The 20,292-nt window shown below is 61.2% G+C and overlaps 1 protein-coding gene across 2 annotated transcripts in view; it reads left to right on the top strand.

The window, feature by feature from the left end:
- The first annotated feature begins 6 nt into the window (after nucleotides 1-6).
- Nucleotides 7-20,292, top strand: part of KCNK9 (potassium two pore domain channel subfamily K member 9) — a 62,459-nt gene continuing 42,173 nt past the window's right edge. For both annotated transcript variants that reach the window (XM_006912936.2, XM_006912935.1), the window contains exon 1: nucleotides 7-344. In XM_006912936.2, the coding sequence (XP_006912998.1) occupies nucleotides 62-344 (283 nt within the window). In that variant the 5' untranslated portion in view covers nucleotides 7-61. The remainder of the gene's footprint in view (nucleotides 345-20,292) is intronic.

The following is a 20,292-nucleotide window of genomic DNA, read 5'->3' as shown; positions in this document are numbered from 1 at the left end:
GGACGCGCGCGGCTGCGAGCCTGCGGGACATGCCCCCCGCGCCGGCTCCTTGCTGGCGGCCATGAAGAGGCAGAACGTGCGGACTCTGTCCCTCATCGTCTGCACCTTCACCTACCTGCTGGTGGGCGCCGCCGTCTTCGACGCCCTCGAGTCGGACCACGAGATGCGCGAGGAGGAGAAACTCAAGGCGGAGGAGATCCGGATCAAGGGGAAGTACAACATCAGCAGCGAGGACTACCGGCAGCTGGAGCTGGTGATCCTGCAGGCGGAGCCGCACCGCGCCGGCGTCCAGTGGCGCTTCGCCGGCTCCTTCTACTTTGCCATCACGGTCATCACCACCATAGGTAAGGGCTGGGCGCGCCGCCGCCGGGCTCCGCGCGCCCCAGGAGGCGTCCGGGGAGGCGGCCGGACGCGCGGCGCAGGGCTGGGTGCGGGGCGCCGAGGCTTCCACGCAGCCTGTCGCTGGGGCGCCTCTGGCAGCGCCCCCTCCTCCTTCGGGAGCCCCCTCCTCTCCTGCGCCGCGCTCCTCGCGGACCCCACCCGGCGCTCTCCTCCGCGCCGGTGTCGCGGCCCGGCGTGCGAGCCCCGGACGAGCGTGCCGGAGCCGGGAGGGCGGAGGCGCCACTTTTTGCGAAGAGTGTGGAGCGCTAAGAATAATCCCATAGCAGACACCCACCCACCCGCCGCCCCGGCGCGGCTGGGCTGCGCGGGGCTCCGAGCCTTACACTTACTACCTCTCCCGGAGTTGGAGAGGGCTGGCCCGGCGCCCGCGGCGCGGAGAGGGACTCTGGTGGCAGGGGGACTGCTTCTGGAGCGTGGGAGGCGCTGACCCTCGCCAGCCTCCAGCCGTCTCTGAGCCCAGATTTCAGCTCTCCTCCCTGCTGGCGTCTCCTCTTGGAATCCTGGAGCTAGTCGTGCCAGGCCCGAGGGGACAGAGTTTGCTCACTGGTGATTGGAGAGGGGGTGGCAGCCGGGTGAACTGTGCTCGGAGCAAGGTCGAGGGCCGGGGGCAGGGCGGGACCGGCCCACCGCGGGCCGTGCCAGCGGGTAAGGCAAGTCTGCGCAGTGCCCAGAAAGCGAAGTTCTGCCTCGTCTGGGGAGAGAGTCCAGTTGGTACACCTTGTGGACTCCTGAGGGTCCCCCCCAAGGGTGCTGTCCTCTGAGCAGTCTCCGGTGGGTGCGGAGAGCGGTACCCCCACTACCGAAACCCTGGGTTTTGGGACCCGCAGACGTTACACTTTGACAGGGCCCCCGGGGAACGGGGACAGGTCACTATCCCAGTGGATGCGGGGATGCCTTCCGGGGCAGGAGGCAGGGTGGTGCCTCTGAGCTTTGCAGCGTGTCCCAGCAGGGTTCCCTGGCCCTCCACAGTCCCCCCCCCCACCTTGGTCCTTGCAGGGCCACCGTGTTGGCTTGGGGAGGTCCCCTGTGGTCCCCTTCGGTCCAGGGGCCTCGGCGTCCTGAGCAGGGGCCTCCCCGTCCCAGCCTCACTTCCCTGGGCCTCCCCTGTCCTTCCCCCCCTGGCATTCTTTGTCTGGAAAGCTCTGCGTGCTGACAACAGGATTTGTCAGTGCCATATGCAACAGGAAGCGCCGGCACAGGACGGCCTGGCTCCTCGGTTGAAAAGACTTTTTAGAGAGTCATCTTGTTTGCAATGTTTAATTCATTGGTGCAGGTTTTTTATGTTTTTGAAGGAAACTGTCCTTCTGTTGCCTCTGTAACCAGCTTTGCTCCAGCCTGCCCCACGCCCCTGGCCCAGTGGCCAATACACAGAGAAGCCCCCCTCTCCCAGCCCGTGCTTCCAGCGCCTGACAGGGCCAGCGCCTCACTGCCGTTTTTCTGCCTTGAAGCTTCCAGCGTGAGCTGTGGCCGTGACAGCGACGTGCAGACTGGCCGCCCCCGGGGAGGGGTCAGCCCTCATTCCCTAGCCGTGTGGGTAGTGATCTCGGCCCGAGACTCACAGCACGCTGGCGCGGAAAACGGAGGGTGGGCCCCAGAGTTGGCCCACGACGTCAGGAGACCATTGGCGTTAAAACGGTCAAGCCCAGAGATGTTCCAGGCTACCCGAGAAAGAAATCGTTAGGCCGACAAAGTTCGTACAGAGGTGTGTTTATTGGTTCTGATTGGGAGCTCTGGGCATATGCTTCTAACTGTTAAGGCTCCAGAGAGAAGCTGGCAGGAAAGTGGCCAGATTGAGGGTGTCGTCTCAGCCAGGGGTGCGGTGGGACTCGGACCACAGGGGCGCCTGACGACCGGGCTGATTGATGTCACGTCCTTTACTGAGTGTTCAACTGATTTTCTGGAAAGAAAGGTTGGAATAGATACGTAAGGGGAGGAGGAAAAGACCCTGCTCACTCGGCTGCCCCGCAGCAGAAGGACCCTGAACTTGGAGCCTGAGGCCAGCCGTCCTGGGTTCCAGCCCAGCCTCAGTTTCCTCACCTGGAGGAGGAGCATTGGCCAGTAGCCACCTGCAGCTACGCGGCACAGCGCGGTGTGCCTGGTAGGTGTGCGTCCCTGCTCTGTGACATGGCCGGAGTCTCCTGCTGTCGGGCCCGGGACGCTGTTTTAGCAGAAACGCTGGAATTTACAGGAAACAAAGCACCTTTCTAGTTAATTCTGTTTGTTTTCTCCTTTTTTAATATAAATGCAAATTAAGGTGCTCCTAGGCCTCTGAAGAAACCCAGCCCCAAGCCAGGCCCTCCATGGGACTGTCTCCTGCTGGACAGTGATGTTCATGAATCACGTTAACCTTCGCGGCTGCTCTGATGCTTAATCTAACCTTGAGCCAGTTCTCCAGCGGCCTTCAACTTTGGGCCCGTCTGGAGGTGGGGCGGGAACTACCGGCTCGCCTGCCCGCGATTGACCGATGCTTCTCGGAGGCAGTTATCAGCTCGCTCCGTGAAATGGGGTTTAAAACACATAATCACCACTTCACATTGGACCTGTGGCCGCGCCTTCGGGGGAGGCTCTGGACGGATAATCCCACTGGGTCCCTGGGCACAGCCACCCTCGCCGCGGGGAGGGGTGAGCAGAGGTCCAGAGGCTGTGCGAGGGCACATGGGGCTCCGTGCTTGCCATTCGTGCTCGCCTGCTGCTTTTGATGTCTGTGCCACTTGTGGCTACTTCCCAGGAGATCGAGTTGTTGAGGTCTAAACTTAGGAAGAACCCTCACCCTGTGTTTGAGGTGGGAAGCCCTCTAACCCAGCAGGACAGACAGAAGGCCTCCCCTGCCCCAGGCTGTCGGTGCACATGGGGAGTGTGTGTGTGTGTGTGTGTGTGTGTGTGGAGTGCAGAGCGTTTGGCTTGAATTTCTCTGCTCGGGACTCAGGCCTGGGTGCTCTGGGGACCCTGGCTCACCTGTAACTTCTGCTGGAGGTGCTTTAGGCTAAAATCGTGTCACGCGATCAACAGCCGTGCAGGTCATCGGCCGGGATCTCCACGGCACTTCTGTTCAGAAGCTGACGTCTGTGGTCGGAGTTGTCACCACCTTCTGGCATTAAGCTGTAGCTTAGTTCTCCACAGGAAGGCCGGAGCGGAGCCTGGTCACCTCCAGCCCCATCTCAGAGACACCACATTTAGAATTCCGGTCACATCTGTAGGGGCCGGGAGGGCGACTTAAGAACTGGCCTGTGTCAGGGCAGGCGACTGGGTTTTCTGTGTGTGCCACAGTTTGGGGGAGCGGGAGGGAGACTTAGGTCTGGGGCAGTGTCTCCCCAGGCCCCGTGGGCCCATCTGAAGCCAGAGGTGGCGGCTGTGGGACTTGAAGTGACTGCCTTAGAGCCAAGGTCTGCTGGCTGGGGTGGAGCACACTCTGAGACAAAGTTTTGGGGCTCCCGCGGTCCCCTCCATCAGATGCTGCGCCCGCTTAGGTCCAGAGTGCAGCGAGACACTTGCCTTTCTTGTTCTCACATGGAACCGTGACCGGTTTTGGGGAGGTGGAGGCACCCCGTCTCTCCGGCACTCCTGGGTGTTGTTTTCCATTCGGTTTACGCTCTCGCTGCTTGCCCGCCCTGCCTGTCTGTGCCGCCTCTGAGGCTCTGGGGACAGTCTAGATGACAAGATAAGGCCTCGCCCCGAGGCAGGAGGGGAGCTGGAAACCCAAGCATTTGGTTGCAGTCCAGCCTGAAGAGCAGGGACAGCTAAGCCCAGTTAACCCCTCCCGTGCCGCCAACGCGTTCCCGCTGGCCTTGCAGCCATCACAGGCCCTCATCTCCCGGGCGGTCTTCTCGGCTTTTCCTGGTGCCGCTCGCCGCCTCCCTGCGCCGGGCCCCCACCCTCCGTGCCTCCCCAGTTCCAGCGTTGTTGACACCGTTGGTTCCGGTGCAGGCCAAGCTGGGTCTTTCCCCAGAGCCTGGGAGCGAGCCCGCGGGTGCCCGAGGGCGCCCAGAGCTGTGGCTCGCTGTCCTCCGTCCCCCCGCAGGGCGGGGGCGGGCGCTGCCCCACTTCGCAGGTGAGGCACCTGAGCGGCAGGGGAGGCAGCGCCACCCCCCACCCCGGCGGAGGGCCTCGAACTCCGAGCTCCGGGCAGTCAGCGTCTCCTCCCCGTCTGCGGAATGTCCCCTCTGAGCCTCCTCTAGCTCCACCACTTAGGAAACCTGCTCAGCCAGACCAGGTGAGGAGCTGCGCCTCTGCAGTGTGGGCCTCGCAGGAGGGGGGACTCCTGTGACTTCCCAGCGGGGTGGCTGGCGGCGTGCCAGAGACGCGTGCTGCCGGGGACAGCTCCTCCGTCCCCAGGCCCTGCGGGGACAGGCCCCGCTCGTGGCCAGTACGCCAGCCTGTTTCTAGATGTCACGGGGGAGGCAGAGGAGTGAGGCAGAGAGGGGTCCTTCTGGCTCTGGGCGGCATAGACGAGAAGGCGCCTCTGGAAGGTGCGGAGGCCCCTGGGTGAGGCCCGGGAGGCTGGGTGGGCATCAGATGGGACCCATTGTCTCCACCTGCTCCTTCTCGGCCCAGGGAGAGAGCAGCAGGGGCAGCGGGTGGGCCTGGCCTCCCTCCGTGCACCTGTGCCCCACCTGCACTCCCAGGTGCTCGCTCAGTCCTGCACGCACCCGTTCGCTCGTTCCTCGCTCATTCCTCACTCGGCTGGTTTTTAATAAACCGTAATGTTCGTGGGGCGGGGCGTACTGCTGTGTCGCTTAATGATTCTTGAAAACAGGCCACGTCCACGTCGCCAGCATTCAGCTCCAGAAGCAACGTCACCAGCAGCGCAGAGCCTCTCTCGTCAGTCAGCTTCTTCTTGAGTGTCTCTAGAGACAGGGAGCTCACTACCTCACACGTGGTGAAGTGCTGTGTTTAGACTCACGTCACGGTTCTTGTGTGAGGGTCTGATCTGCTGGGCCACCATGTGGGAAGGAGCTGTGTGTGCGTAGGGGGTCTTTTAAAGGGGTGGCCTGTCTCTCTGATGGTCACCTGAGAAGGAACCAGATGACTTCCATTTATAAACCGTAACTTGGGGTCCCAGGTGGGGGACTCAGCATGTGGAAGGGTGGGTGAGTCTGAAGTGGGAGGGGGTGTTGAGGTGATCCAGGCCTTGGCTGGCACAGGGAGCCAGGGCGGACGGCCTGCCAGCCCCGGGGGCCTGCGCCTCTGAGCCAGAGCACAGACCAACCCCGGCCTTGCCAGAGGACCAAGAAGGCTCAGGTGGGAAGAAACACACGTACCTCCCGGCCTCGACAGAGCCCAGAGTCAGGAGCCAAAGACCCTAGATGGGCCGGCCGCGTCAGGGAAGGGCAGCGGACACTCTTGGGAGCACCCTAGGGGCAGAGGGATTCTGGGACATGGGAGTGTGGGTGACCTTCGCAATCCTGGTCTCTGAGAGGCTGCAGACTGTGTGGGGGTCTCGAGGTCCCATCTGACCGTGCAGGGAGAATGCAGCCTTCCTCCCTCGTCCAGGCTGTGCTCCCGTTGACGCCTGCCCTCAGCGGCCAGCTTTTCTGGGCAGCCTCTGGTTCCTGCCGACTTCTGCCAGCGTGAGCCCAGGTGCAGGCCCGGATGGAGCTCGGAGCACAGAGCAGGACTGTGCGCTGAGGACGCGGACGAGAAGGGACGATGGCTCACGGAAGACTTCGCAGTGGGGACGAGAAGACTTAGGGGCGTCAGTGGGCACGTTGGCCGGCTCGTCAGCACGTTGTGAGCAGACGTCAGCCTCTGGGCCCAGAGAAATGGAGCTTCCCCCAGCTGACGACAGTTTGCTGGCCTCGGCACCTCCCCAGCCGTGCTCCTTCCCGGGGGCCTGGGGTCAGCCAGGCCCCCAGCGATGACCCGGGCTGCCCCCAGCACAGCTGCTTGTTAGCTGGTGCTGGCCGACTAGGGTAGGTGTGCCCTGAGCTGTCCCCACCCTCGTCCTGCCCCCAGCCCTGGAAGGAGGCACTGGGGGACCGTGGGGTGCCGGGGGGGCCAGACTAGAGGAGGGTGAGCTGTGTCTGGCGTGGTGGGGATGGAGCTAACGTTGGCGTGGTGACAGGGATGCTGGGCCAGGTGTCTGGAGCGGAGGGCAGGTCCGGGCCCTACCGCTGGGCTCTGCGGAGGGGCTTAGGGGAGCAGGCAGATGGCGGGGCCCCGCAGCCCCGGGCGGGACTGCTCTCCTCCGGCTTGTGGCCTGTGCTGGGGGCCTGACCCTCGGGGCACCCCTTAAGGCCTGGCTTCCTCATCTGTGAAATGGGGGCATGGAGCTTCGCGTCCGTGGCGGCGTGAGCGGCAGGTCACACGCGTTTGGAAGGCCTCCTCCGCCTCCGCGCCCTGTGTGGCTTGTCGTGTCGTCGTGACGACCGTGGACAGGAGGGCGCCCTGTGCGCCCTGTCACTGTTGGGAAGCCGTCGTTCGCAGCTCCCGAGCTCTGCTCTCCCACGTGCACCCTGGGGACGTCCTGTCCCCTGCCTGCCCACCCCACCCCGCCAGTGCCCCGAGGGGCTGCCCAGTGTCCACTCTGCGCTTAGGAAGCTCCCTGGGGACAGGACAGTTCCTGCCGTCCAGTGAAGGGGGTTGTCACGGCGGCCGCCAGGCTGGGGTCCTGGGGCCACAGAGTCAAAGCCTCAGTGTCAGATCTCCCCGACCTGGTCCTGTCGGGGGACTGCAGCTCCCCGAGTCACCACCCTCCGCTCTGCCGCCGTGCGGCCGAGCCCAAGCCCACCACCACGGCCCCCGCCACGTCCTGGGGTCCCTTTCCCTCTCGGGTCGGAGCTGGGTCCTCAGGCCGCGGCCGCCTCGTCTGATCCAGGTCCTCCGAGCCTGTCTGCCCGGCTCAGAGTCCACACCTGCCTCCCCAATTGTCTTTTACTCCCTGAGTAGCTGACATGTTCCCCCCGTCCCAGCCCGCCGTGCCTCGCGATCCAGGAGCACCCCAGTTTGTGTTTGGGCTGCAGCCCCCCCCAGAAGACACCTGAGTCCCCAAGGCTGGACACTCACCTGTCTAAGGCTCCCCAGGGCCCATCCAGGCTGAGTCACACCCCTGCCCTCCCCCCTGCAGAGCAGGGTGACTTTGAGCCAAAGGGTTCAGGTGACGTCTTTCCACCCAGTTGGGCTTCGGGACCACTGGGCAGGTGGAGGACAGGCCCCAGCCTTCTGAACTTGAGCTGTTGGTTTTAGGAAGTGGTAGGTGAGGCACCCATCTTGCTAAGGAGGGAGCTTCTCGCTTCCTCGACTTAGAGGTGCCGTCCCCGAGGCCACCACCGCTACTGCCAGGCCCGTGAGTCTCCCGGCACCTGTTAGGAGTGACACCCACCTGTGGAATGGCGTTTGGCTACCACTGGCCCTGCCAGAGTGTGGGTGCAACCCATTCAAGGAGGCGAGGGGCCATGAGCAGACAGCGTCACCAGGCCACTGCCCGATGGGTTGTCAGGAACAAGACACTGGACTCGGGGACCGACCGGGAGTGTCGTGAGCGGACGAAGCATGCGGCAGTGGTGTCTTTGGGCCTGTTGGTCATCTGTGGGAGGTGTGGGGCGTGGGCACACATCTGGGGTGCTGCGAGTTTGAGGGGCACGTGAGGCCTGTTGGGGCGGAGGGGCGGAGACTGGGGGCTGGCAGCCCCCGGGGCAGCTGTCTGGGGGAGGTGGACGGTGGCGGCGGCAGCACTGGGGTGCTCTGGGGAAATGGGCTGGCCCAGGGCCCGTTGTCGTAGTGTGTGTGCCCCGCCCCCACTGTGCTCCTCCCACACCGCCGAGCCCCATGGTCCTCGTGCAGGAGGCGCTCGGCGGGGCCCTGCGGGGCGACTCTCCCGTCAGCCGTCAGGTGCTTCTGTGGCGCCCGCTGGCAGCGTTCCAGCTTCCAAGGCAGCAGACCAGGCCCTCCAGGGGACGCAGTGGGGGTGCCGGCGTGAGCGCTGCACAGAGCCCGGGGCAACTGACCCCCAAGTTATGACAAACAAAGATGTCCCTAGGCATTGCCTGAAGCGCAGAATCGCCCTGACTGAGAGCCCCTGGCCTGGCGACGCCTCGTCACTGAGCCTCTTCTGCAGGGTGCAGAAGGAGCTGCCTTCCAGATGATGGCCGTGGGGGCCGAGTGGAGTGTGTGTGTGCAAGAGATTCAGTGTGCACCCTGGGAAAGGGGGTTCCCTTCCTCTGTGTTTACGTGCCCCTCGTTTCTGCCAAAGGCAGGGCGCCAAACAGGAGAAGTGGCCACATGTGGAGGACTCTGGGGGAGGTGCCCGTTGAGATTTCGGGCTCTGTCACAGTGTGGACGGGAAATGAGAGCTCAGGTGGGCGGGTGAGCTCGGTGGTGTTGGGGAGAGCTGCAGGTGCACACTTGGCTTCTGCCTGTCCCCAGGGGCTGTCGGCAGCAGCATCGTGTGGGGGCGCCTGTGGCATGTGGTCCCTGGTCCGCCAGGCTCCCACTGTACCTGAAGCCTGCAGCTGTGCACGTGGCAGCTGTGCAGCCTCAGTGTCTTCCGGACTCTGGGCAGAGAGTGACCTGTGGGGGTCTGCCAGCGTGAGCACTGTTTCTGGGGCGATGACATCCTCTCTGACAGCACCTGGAGTGTTGGGGACACTGGCAGCTGGCAAAATTGGTCTCATCCATTTGGGGCAGTGTTCGGGCCAGAGAGACCCAAACACTGATGAAGTGGACGCCAGTGTGTGTCGATTCACAAAATAGCTCTCGAATCACTGAATAGGGGAAGTGGTAAGCTGTGGCAGAAAGCGTTTCATAGAGAGGGGACAAAAGCCCTCGTGACTCTCGAGTGGCCCCGTGGTCACATGCAGGCACGGCATTAGCATCCCATCATCGCCCAAACGCGCCCACTGTGTTTTTTTTCCCCCCATCATTTTGTCAGAACGACTCTTAGGAATCCTCGCTAAAGCCAAGGCCCAACCGTCATGCTGTCATTTCATCCACACGCCATTGGCCGAAGCAAGTCATATGACCGAGGCCAGAGTCCGAGGGCGGGAAATGCACCTGCCCACAGCGAGCCAGGCGGTGGTACAGTCTTCTCCTCCTGCTGGCCGGCCAAGAGCTGGTCCACGTCCCCTGCCGAGCCCCTCCCCGCCTGGTGCGGTGGAGAGAGCACCGGCCTGTCTTCTGCGTTCGACTGTTGTGCATTTCACACCTGTTTTCTCATTTGCAAAACCGACAGGGCACCATCTACCTCTGTGTCAGTCCGTCTGGGCTGCACGAGAAAGTACCACAGCCTGGGCGGCTTCAACAGCAGAAATTTGTCTCACAGTTCTGGAGACTAGAAGCCCCAAATCAAGGTGCCTGCAGGGCGGTCCCTTCTGAGACCGCTGTCCTTGGCGCGTCGACGGCCGTCAGCTCCTTGTGCCCTCACAGGGTCTTCTGCATGTGTCCACGTCTTAATCTCCTTCTCTTACGAGGACACCAATCATGGGATTAGCGCCCACCCCTGGGACCTCATTTTAACTTCAAAGACTGTCTCCAAATATGCTCACATTCTGAGGTCCTGAGGGTTAGGGCTTCAGCGTAGGAATTGGGGGTGACACCGTTGAGCTCAGAGGACCCTCCTAGGACTGCCGTAGACATTTAATGAGAAAATGGAATTGAAAGCGCCTTTTCCAGAGAACACACGTTGGTTCCTGCTGCACCACGTGTGTGAGTGTGAGTTTAACAGATGATAGCCAGGGAGATTTTGTTGTCCCAAGTTGTTAGTGATCAAAATCTGGTTATATGTTGGGTCAAAAGGCTGCCGTAGTGGGGTGGATCCAGCTCAGAACGCATCCTTAAGGGACCCTAGCTCACATCCCTGCTCTGCCTCCTACTGGCTGGGGGACGGTGGGCAAACCCCTCTGCTGGTCTCGGCCTGTGTCCCTCTTTGTAGGCTGTGGGTGATCCTGCCTCCTTCAGCATGTTTTGGGGTATATGAAGTCTCCTGTGCTTCTTTTAAACTTCTTAATTGGATTTTTCAACATGGGAAATGCACCTGCCCACAGTGAGGCCAGGCAGTGGTTCAGTCTTCTCCTGCTGGCCAGCCAAGAGCTGGTCCACATCCCCTGCCAAGCCCTCCCTGTAGTACTTCTGAATTTAAATACACACATATAAAGTTTTTGATGGGATTATTTTACTATGGTTACAAATAATAGATGAGACGCAATGTCTGGGATTTGCTTCAGAATCATCTGAATTGCAGGGGACATGGGTGAGGGTTTAGATGAAATGGGATCGGCTGTGGGTTGTTAATTATTGAAGCTTAATTATTTGTATCTAGGGCCTATTGTACTTTTTCTTTTTACTTTAGTGTGTATTTGAAAATTTGCATAGTAAAGAATTTAAAAAGTGGAATGAAGTAGAGTGGGAGTGTCCTGGTATGGTCCAGCCCCTCCGCCTCACTTGTGGGAGGTGACAGCTGCCAGCAGGTCGTGCAGAAGAGGTTGTAACACTTGGCTCCCGTGCAGGCTGTGGCCCACTCACAGAGTTGTTGTTCTGTTTTTTTTTTTTGAGCTTACATTGCTTGAAAATATTTGGTATTATTAGTTTCCAACATATACTGATCTTTTAAAAGAACCAGCTCTTGGTTTTATTATGTTAGTTAGGTTATCTATCTTATTGCTTTTGCTTTTGTATGTATGAAGTGCTTATTTTACATTCTTTAGGTTTATTTTTCCTTTCATATTGTCATGCACTGTCAGTTACTATGCTTTCTGCTTTTTAATCACTGTGCGAAAGGCTATACATGTTCCTTGGAGAGCCGCTTTGGCTGCAACCCATGGGTCTCTCATCATCACTTATTTGTAAGCAGTTTGCAAGTGAGTTAATTTTTCTTTAATACAAGGGTTATTTGAAGTATGCATTTTAAAATTATACGTTTACACATGTGCACATGCACAAGTACACACACACACACACACTTTTGTTAGCGTGGCATTTATTTATATTTTTTATTTTTTAGGAGCATTAGGATCCTGACTGCCTAGATATTATCCTGTCTTGCCATTTACTAACTGTGTGACCTTGGGCATGTAATGCAACCTCTCTGTGCCTTGGCTTTTGACATCTATAAAGTAGAAATGATACTAGTAACAACAGCAGTGACAACACGAGGATAATAACAATAACCGTAGCCCTCAAAGTTGTCGAGACGATTAAGTTAGCTACTGCATTGCAAACATTTCAAATAGCTGACATTGAGTATTTGCTATCTGTAGGCACATGTCTAATGTATCATTTATAAATTTTAAAATTTGATGGAGTCTGTAGCTCAGCGATTGCTTTTCATAAAGTTCCACAGATATTTGGAAAGAATGTTTATCTCTTTGTCGTGCATCAAGTTCTACATAAATTAAACGTGTTTATTATACTACTTAAATTCTTTTGAAGGGTTGAAAAGTCGTTAGTAGTGGTTAAATCAGCCTGCACAGATGTTGGATTAAGCACATATGGTATTTTAAATTATCATTATTTAGTTAACTTTTATGCTTTGCTTGGTTCACCACAGTTCCTGTCACCATTACATCAGGTCACCTCATTTACTTCAGCACCCGGAGGACATGGAGTTCCCAGGGGACGTCTAAGTGGACTGCTGGTCTTGGGATACAGTGTCTAGGGCCATCAGGGCCCAGGCTCCTTCTATTTCCAGCTTTGTCTTCCTTAGCGGGTTGGCATTTGTGCTTGTGTTGGTCACATCTCTGTTCTAGGTAGGAGGAAGGATGGGGCAGAGGTCGGAAGGGTCAGGTTATGCCTGCTGAAATTGCCCTTTGAACAGACTTTCCTGGAAGCCCCGCCCAGCAACCTCTACCTCTACCTCACTGGCCGGGGTGGGTCACATGGCCACACTTAGACCTACCATTGGAAGACGATGAGGGGGCGTGGCTTCGGGCCCCATCTCACACCTGCCTCAAGGCCTGGGGGACGTGGACCCAGGAATCCCAGGGGCTAAGGGATCCCCTGGCAGCCTGTTTAGGGCCCTGTAGACTCTGCTTGCATACAGCCTACGACCAGGAACAGCCCTCTGAGGCCTTGGCCATGGTCACGTTCTGGTACACGACCTGCTCCACATGGTCTGCTCCAACCCCTTGGGCGGAAGTCCCTTCTCTGACTGGGCTTCCCCTCCGTGTGGGGAGGAAGTGGGCTCTGAGGGCTGCAGTGCTGGCAATGGAACCCCTCGGACCTGTCACTGAAGGCACGGGCCACCGGCTGCTTTACGTGGCATCTCAGGGTGTCTCAGGAGTCCCTGTGAGGGAATCGGAGGGGAAGATGAGGGCACAGTGAGCAATGCAGCCGGCCAGGAGGGAGCTGCCAGCAGGGGCCGTGACCCTCCGGCCGCTGTGTCCTCACGCCTGGTTTTCAGACACCTGCTCCCCATCGCTCTGGCCGGGGAGTCTGATGCTGGCGCCACGCTGACCTCATCTCATGAAGCATTTCCTCCCGGGCCCAGCCATCGCCCTTACACGGGGGCCATTAGAGGCCACCGAGTGCCGCTCATGCCTTTCTTCTCCCGTCCCATCAGGGCGGCCTTGGCCCTCAGCCAGGACCTGGCCCTTGGCTGCGTGCTCCCCCACCCCAGCCCCGGGAGACCTGGCCGTTTGAAATGCTCTGGGGTTTTTCCTTCGGGTTGTGCGTTCCAGCTCAGCCTAGGTCCTCTGGGCACACGGAGGAGCCCTCTCCGGCTTGGCTTCCTCTGGGGATGACCTAAGCATTTGTTTTTAAAGGGCTGGCGGGGGGCCACCGGCCATTACACAACACCGTGCCTCTACCACGTTGCCCACTGGGCCTTCTCCCGCTGCGTGAGGTGGGTGAGGCGTGTGCTGTGCCCGTCGCACCGGCCAGGGGCCGTTGAATCTAGCGAGCCACGCCCCTGCTCGAAAGCCATCGGCAGCTCCCCGTGGCCTACAGTGCCCGGGCACTGCTTGCCGTGGCCTTGAATCCAAGCTCTTGCCTGCCACTCAGCCCTGTCCCACGCTGCACCCTGTGCTGTGCAGCCCCTGCCACCTGGCCACTAGAGTCCCCCTTTGTGAAGCGGCCCCTGGCTGGTCCGGTGTCCCTCCTGTGCGTCCCTGCAGCTCCAGGGCCGCTGCTGGCTCAGCACCTGTCACCCTGTGTCAAGCTCAGCTCCTCCCCAGCCCGGCTTCCTCCCTGCCCTCTTCTCTGGACTGTGGCGGAGACGTCTGTCCGCCAGCATCTGGCACCGAGCGGGCCTCAGAGGACGTCTGCTGAATGAACACAGGCACGTGAATGCAGCAGCTTCCACGAGTGCTATATTTAATTGTTCTAGAATATTCTCCAGATGAAAAGCAAATCCTTGAAAACAACAGCCCACAAATCGGAACAGCGGGTGTTTGAGAGAAGTGGTGGGTGGTCCCGTGGGGAGGCCAGTACCGCTTTCCGTGGGAGTGGGGGTTCTCCTCGCACTCACCTGGCCCTGGGGGGTGCCTTTCTTCCCCCTTCGCAGGTGGCCCGCCTGCCTGCGCTCCATGCAGGCTGCTGGGCGCGTGAACCCCCGCTGTGGGCAGTGTCGCTCCAGGCACTGGTCGCACGGAGCTCTCCAAGCAGGTGGGTCCCGGCGTCCACGCTGGGCTGCCAGCACCCACCCCACGAGGTAGGACTCATCCACCGCCACCTCGGCATGGAAGCTTCTGGACTCTAGCTCCTGCCCCGGCTGCCTGCCGCCTCTGCTGTGCTGTCTGCAGCCTGCGTGTTGCTGAGCTTCCTAAAGCCAGTGGCCCTTGTCCCAGCTCCCAGACCCTCGGGAGCTCCAGGAGGCCTTTGGGGTCCAGTCAAGCCTCTGAGACGAGACACGTGGCCCGGCCCACGTGACTCCGCCCTCTCCGCGGCCCCCTCTCCGCGGCCCGCGAGCTTGCGTGTCTTCCACGCGGCCCGTGCCTCCCTCCCGCCCCTCTGCGCAGGCGCGTCCCTGTGGGCGCATCTTCGCCCAGCGCACGCATGTGCGGCGGGCTGCGGGGACGGAGCTCGGCCGGTGGATGGAGCCGCTGTGGCCTCAGGCGGCGGAGCCCGGGGCGGCCGCCTGGAAACTGGGAGCAGCGGAGGCTGCTGCCCGGAGGTTTGCTGAGGACCCTCTGAGGCGCGCGGCCTGGCACCTGGCACCTGGCACCGAGGGAATGCGTGGTGGACGGTGCGATGGCCACAGGGAGCTGCTGTGCTGGATGCTGCCCTAGGTGCTGCTGGCCCAGAGGTGCATGAAACGGACGTGAGAGCCACACAGACACGTTTGGACAGACAGCTGTTGAACAGGTGAAGGTGTGATCTGGAGCTCCAAGTCGGGTCGTGCTGGGGAGGGCAAGGACTGGGCGGTCAGGGCTGGTGGCCCCCGGAAGTGCCATTTACGCTGAGACCTGGTGACTTAGGGAGAATTTACTTGCCAGGACAAGGGAACAGCAGGGCCTGTGCCAAGGCCACGTGGCCGGACAGAGACCGAGGGTGAGGCTTGAGAGAGAGTCCTGGGCTGCACAGGGCAGGGCGTGGAAGAGTGGGAGGAGGTGGTGTAGCTCGGGAATTAGAGAATTCGACCAGCTGGGTTCAAATCCTGGCTCAGCCGTTCCCTGCTGCGTGGCCCCAGACGAGCTGCCTAACCTCTCTGTGCCCCGTTTTCTCAGCTAGAGAGTGGGGATGGCGAGAGCATCGACTCAGGGCTGGGCGCAGATTCAGAGAGAACTCAGGTGGTGAGACTCACGTCCGCTAGAGACTCACAGGCCCTCCGTAGAGTAACACCTGCCGCCCGTGGTCCGCGCTGCAGGGCCTGGGGGTCAGAGTAGTGGGAACGCAGCCTGTGCCCCTTCAGCCGGTGAGTGCAGATGAGGTTTCGTGTGGGGTGGTGGCCGTGGGGAGGGACAGGCAGACCAGAGATGCTGGGTGCTGGGCACAGGAGGGCAGGACAGCTCTTCCCCGGGAAGGGACCTCTCTCGCCTCCTCCCCCAGCCCTAGGACTACCCTGGAGGTGGCTCCTGGTGTCACCTTTGGAGGCGTTTGGGACCCAGCTGGCCTTGGGCACTGCTACCTGCAGCTCAGGACAGTGCCCTCACTTGGATTCCTGGGGGGCGTGAGTGGGAGATCCAGGTCAGGAGGCAGTGTCCCTCCATGGCCCGGGGACAGCTCCTCCCTGAAGCCGGGCCCTCCCTGCCCCCTGGGCCACCCCGGAGGACGAGCACCGGGGCTTCCGGTCCCTCCACGGCTGCCGCTGCTGGCCAAGGCCAAGCCAGGAGCCCACACTTGGCTCACTCTGGGCAGAGGCTCTGCCAGTCGGAAGGAAAGCTGCCAGCTCTTGCTGGCCTTGGGCACGACTCCCCAAATCCCTGCAGACGTGGGGTGAGACCAAGTGATGCAGGGGATGGGACCCCAGACAGTGCTTCTCAGGAAGGCACCAAGCCTGGGGGCTCACCTCACCCAGGACGCTCATCACTTGCTAATGGTAACACCTGGGACATGGTGGGAGGCACAGTAAGGAGCCCCAGGCTGCAGGTGAAGTGTGGGTCACGGGGCCAGAGCACAGGTGGTGGGGTGCTGGGGGCTGCAGCCTCCATCCTCGCTTCTTCCTTGTCCCCTGTTTTAACTCGGTGCCAGGAACACAGGAAGGGCTTAACAAATGCTCGCTTATTAAGGAGTGACTGCCGAGGGCAGCTCTGCCCAGGGCATGAGCTGCCAGCCATCTTGCTTCAATCTGCCCTCCCGTGGAGGAGGAATCTGAGCTGCTCTGACGACCTGGGTTTGAATCCTGTCCTTTGCCCTCACGGGCTGTGTGACCTTGGGTGAGCCTGCGAACCTCTCTGATCAGTTTTCTCATCTGTAAAGTGGGATTCGCCGTGTGAGGACCGACCGAGGAAGTGCTGGCACATGGCGAGCTCTCGGTGACCTCGGCTGGTGCCCGCTGAGCAGCCCCTAAGTGCGTGCCCAGCAGGCCTGTGAGTGCTCCGTGTCAGGATGGATCGTGTTGACTTCTTGTAAGAAAAATCTGCCCCATGGCTGAGTAGTTCGGAGCAGGAGTTTTGGGGGTCAGCAGGCCAGGCTGGCACAGCCCCTTGGTCATCAAGGACCAGGCCCCACCCTTAGCCAGGGGCTTCTATTGGCCTTTCTTCGTGCTGCCTTCTCAGGCAGGTGTCTGCTGGGCCTTACCTGGGTATCAGGGACGTGGGTGCTCCCCCAGGACCCTGCCTGGTATGAACTCCCACTGTCACTGGCCAGGTCAAGGTCCCATGGCCATCCTGGTGTTTCTAGCTGGACTCATGGCTGTTCCAGATGAAACTGGGGTTCTCTTAGTGAGTAGTGAGCAGACAGCCTGCGACAGGCCTGGAATCCGATACTTATGCCTCCAAAACGGGCTTTTTACAAAACCCTGCAAATGCGTCAGCATGTTCTCCCAGGCCGGCGTGGAGCCGAGCCGAGCGGCTGCCCCGTCTCTGGTCTCGTGTGGGTGTGGGCGCTCATGTGGCTGTGCCCCAGGGAGAGGCCACTCACTCCTGCATCTGAGACGAGGACCTTGGTCCCGGACGGGAGCCGATACGCCAGCAAGGGGGCAGCGACAGCCCTCAGCCTGGCCACGTGAGGCTGCAGGCCGGCTCGGCGCCACCAAGCCCGCAGGCCTCACTCTTGCAAAGGGAATGGTATCTGGACCTTAGAAGTGGCCGTGCAGCTGAGCCACGGACCTTCGCGAAGGAGGACAGAGGCCACTGGAGGCCCCTGCAGAGGCCTGGAGCTGGGAGCCAGAGCAGGGGGCCTGAACTGGAGGGGTGTCCTGAGTGCTGGGGGAGCACGGAGCAGTGGTCTCACGGGACAGCGACCTCGGGGCTCAGCCTACAGGCGGGAGGTGGCTTCAAATCCTGACTCAGAGAGGGGCGGGGCCCGAGAGGCATGCCTACCAGGAGTGACCTCACGACACACTGGAGTCCCTCTCAGTTGGCGGGGAGCCCACACCTTGGGGGGATCTTGGTTCCAGAGGCTTCCAACGGGCCCTCATTGCTGGGGGACCTGGGGGAGGGCGGGGTTCTCGGGCGCAGCAGTGTCTGTCGAGCAGGCGTGGGCAGCTGGCGGGGAGGGCGAGGGAGCTGCAGCCGAGGGCCCCGTGCTGGCCGTGGTGCCGGGCCCACCGGCTGGGGCACCGGGACCTGCTCTGTGGCCGTGGGGACTCGGGAGAAGCTGGCTTCCCTTCCGCCCTGCCGGGGCCGACCCACTTTCCAGCCTTCGCCGTGCTGCTGGCACTCAGCGGGGTTCTGTCGCTGGCTGGCCCTGAGCTGCTCGTGGGGTTTGGAAAAGGCCAGGAACACCGCTTGGCCTTCAGGGTCAGACAGGCCCACGGGACAAGTTCTGTGGCAAGAACCACAGACCCTGGGGCACCACGAACCTGCTCAGAAGCCCAGCGCTGTCCCGACTCCCCGTGTGACTCAGTGTCTGGCCTCAGTTTCCCCACTCGCTGCATGGCGGTCGGCACCTCCATGTGACAATGACAGCACGTGACGTCTGGCGCAGGCATGGAAGCCGCAGGACTGGCCTTGTCTGGCGACAACCTTTAGTTGGGGGACGTAAGGGATGGGACCATGGCTGACCAGGGTGACGAGCCGGGGCCGGTGCTCACCAGCTGCTGTGGAGAACTCAGGGGTCTCAGCAACAGGCTTCCCGCGTTGGAGGCGGAGCGCGGGTCTGGCGCCTCAGACCCCTCGGCCATCCCGACGCTCTGGGTTCCCGCGTTGGAGAGCATCACTAAGGACATGTGCTCCCACCTTGCAAGGGACAGCAGCACCCGCGAGGCGTCCTCATCGCAGAGGGCCGTGGGCCTGCAGGGTCCCTGTTCCCAGGCTGCAGTGGGCTCCTGGGCAGGGGGCCAGTCTCCAATCCCGCACCTGGAGCCTCACATCCGGTCAGCTGGGGGGCAGCTCTTGCTCCCACTTGATTCCCTTGTCCTGAATTCCCAGAATTTGCACTCGGCTGGGCAGCTCGTGGGGGTGGCTCTGGGGACAATGGACCCTCGGGCCAGAGTGCCTAGGGCCTCCTGGCTGTGTCCACAGCAGAAGGGGGGGCGGGATGGAGGAGGTCAGGCACGGTGCTGGGTTGCCGCTCGGGGACGCACGGGCCCTCCGGAGCCCCAGGCCTGGGCTCTCATCCTGCCTTTGCCACCTGCCTGTTGTGGGCCATGGACACGTGCACCTCGGTTTGGTGAAGAGTAAAGTGAGTCCCCCAGCGAGGGATGCTTAGAACGGTGCCTGGCACACGACTAGTAGCAGTGATCACTTACTCTTGGAGAATCACGTGCAATCTGAGCCTGGAAGGCCCTTTGGGGACAAACTTCTCATTTTCCAGGTGGCCCTATTCTGAACGATTCTGGTGTTCATCAGGCAGATTTTATGAGTGTCCACCCTGCACCACCCCCAGTGAGGGACGCAGGAATGAGTAAGTCCCAGGATGTAGCTCAGTCCCCAAGGAGATGGACGAGAGCCGGCTGATGACGGTGCAGAGGCCCGAGGGCCAGGAGGGGCTCACGGAGGGTGCGTCTGTAAGCATGGCCGGCTGCCGTGGCAGACAGCCCACGTCGCAGTGGCTAAGCGCAGCACGAGCTCGTTCTCTCATGTCGGTGCAGGTGGCCGAGAGGCGCTGCTGTGCTCCAGTCGGTCACTCAGAGCCCAGACCCCTTCCATCCTGTGGCTCTGCCATCCCGTAGGTCCTTGGTGTCCTCTCCGTTTAGCCGATGGGGGGAGAGAGCCTGGGGACGTGTGCAGGGCGTTCTTCGTGGGAAAGGCCTGGGAGCACATTTTGCTTCTGCCCGCACTCCACTGGCTGGCACACAGTCACATGATCCCGCCTAACTGCAAAGGAGTCTGGGAAACGGAATCCACCTGTGTTCCCCGCAGGTAGCTTGTGAGGTTCGGGGAACACCAGCAGGGTCTGTCCCAGGAGGCTTCTGGGAGAAGCTGAGGTCGACCCGGCTAGGGCAGGGGTGGGAAGCGGGGAGGGAGGACAGGTCCCCCAGGCAGGGATGCAGCTTGGACGGGGGACTGGAGTGAGGAGACAGGCAGCCCAGGGCATGGGTGGGTGGAAGGGCACGTGGGGGTCAGGATGTCCCCCACCCCAAGTCCCTGAGCGTTTCCGCGTTGGCCGCCAGTTCAGACACTGCCTGTGCCCAAGCAGGACCTGCCGTGGACATTACTAGCTCGCTCGGTCCTTCCAGCTCGGCTCGCTTTGGGCTGCTGGACGACCAGGGCTCTGGGAGATGAAGTAATTTTCCTGTGGCTCATTCAGCCAAAAGCGCGGAGCCAGGACTCGAAGCCCGGTGTGTCTGGCTCTGTGGCCAGCGCTAGTTCTAGTGCCCCCACTGCGTCTGTGTCAGCGAGACCGTGAGGCTGAGGGGAGTCTGGGGGGCCTGTGTCCCCCGGCTGCTGTTCCAGGAGACAGGGCCCTCGGGTGGCCTTTCAGGGAGCACCTGTACCCTTGCTGCCCCACCGGGCGTGTGGGCTTTGGCGAGCCTGGTCACAGGGGCTCCAGCACAGGTGTTACAGGCAAAATTGGGGTGCTGGGGTCGTGGGGGTCCTGGGTTTGAGTCCTGGCTCCTCCCTCTGTAGCTGTGTGCCCCAAGTATGAGAAGGAACCCCAGGATCCTCACCTGTGATGTGAGAGGACTAGGCCCCCTGCCTTGCAGACAGATGGTGCTGGGGACACTGAATCTGTCCCTCTGGCCCTGGTACCCTGCGGCCAGGACAAAATGCCACGGGCTGGGGGGCTGAAACCGCACAAGCTTGTGTCTCACAGCTCTGGGGGCTGGAGCCCCAAAGCGGGGTGCCGGCAGGTGTGGTCTAGCACCTTCTTCCTGGCTTGCAGACGGCCACCTTCCCAGGGTGAGGATCCCACCCTGGGGTCCCACCTCATCTCCTCTAAACCTAACGATCTCCCAAAGGCTCCAAACCATCACAT

The sequence above is a fragment of the Pteropus alecto genome, unplaced genomic scaffold (genome assembly GCF_000325575.1).
Source record: "Pteropus alecto unplaced genomic scaffold, ASM32557v1 scaffold105, whole genome shotgun sequence".
Classification (NCBI taxonomy): domain Eukaryota; kingdom Metazoa; phylum Chordata; class Mammalia; order Chiroptera; family Pteropodidae; genus Pteropus; species Pteropus alecto.
Note: the sequence above shows the minus strand (reverse complement) of the source record. Positions and strands in the feature narration are given on the sequence as shown.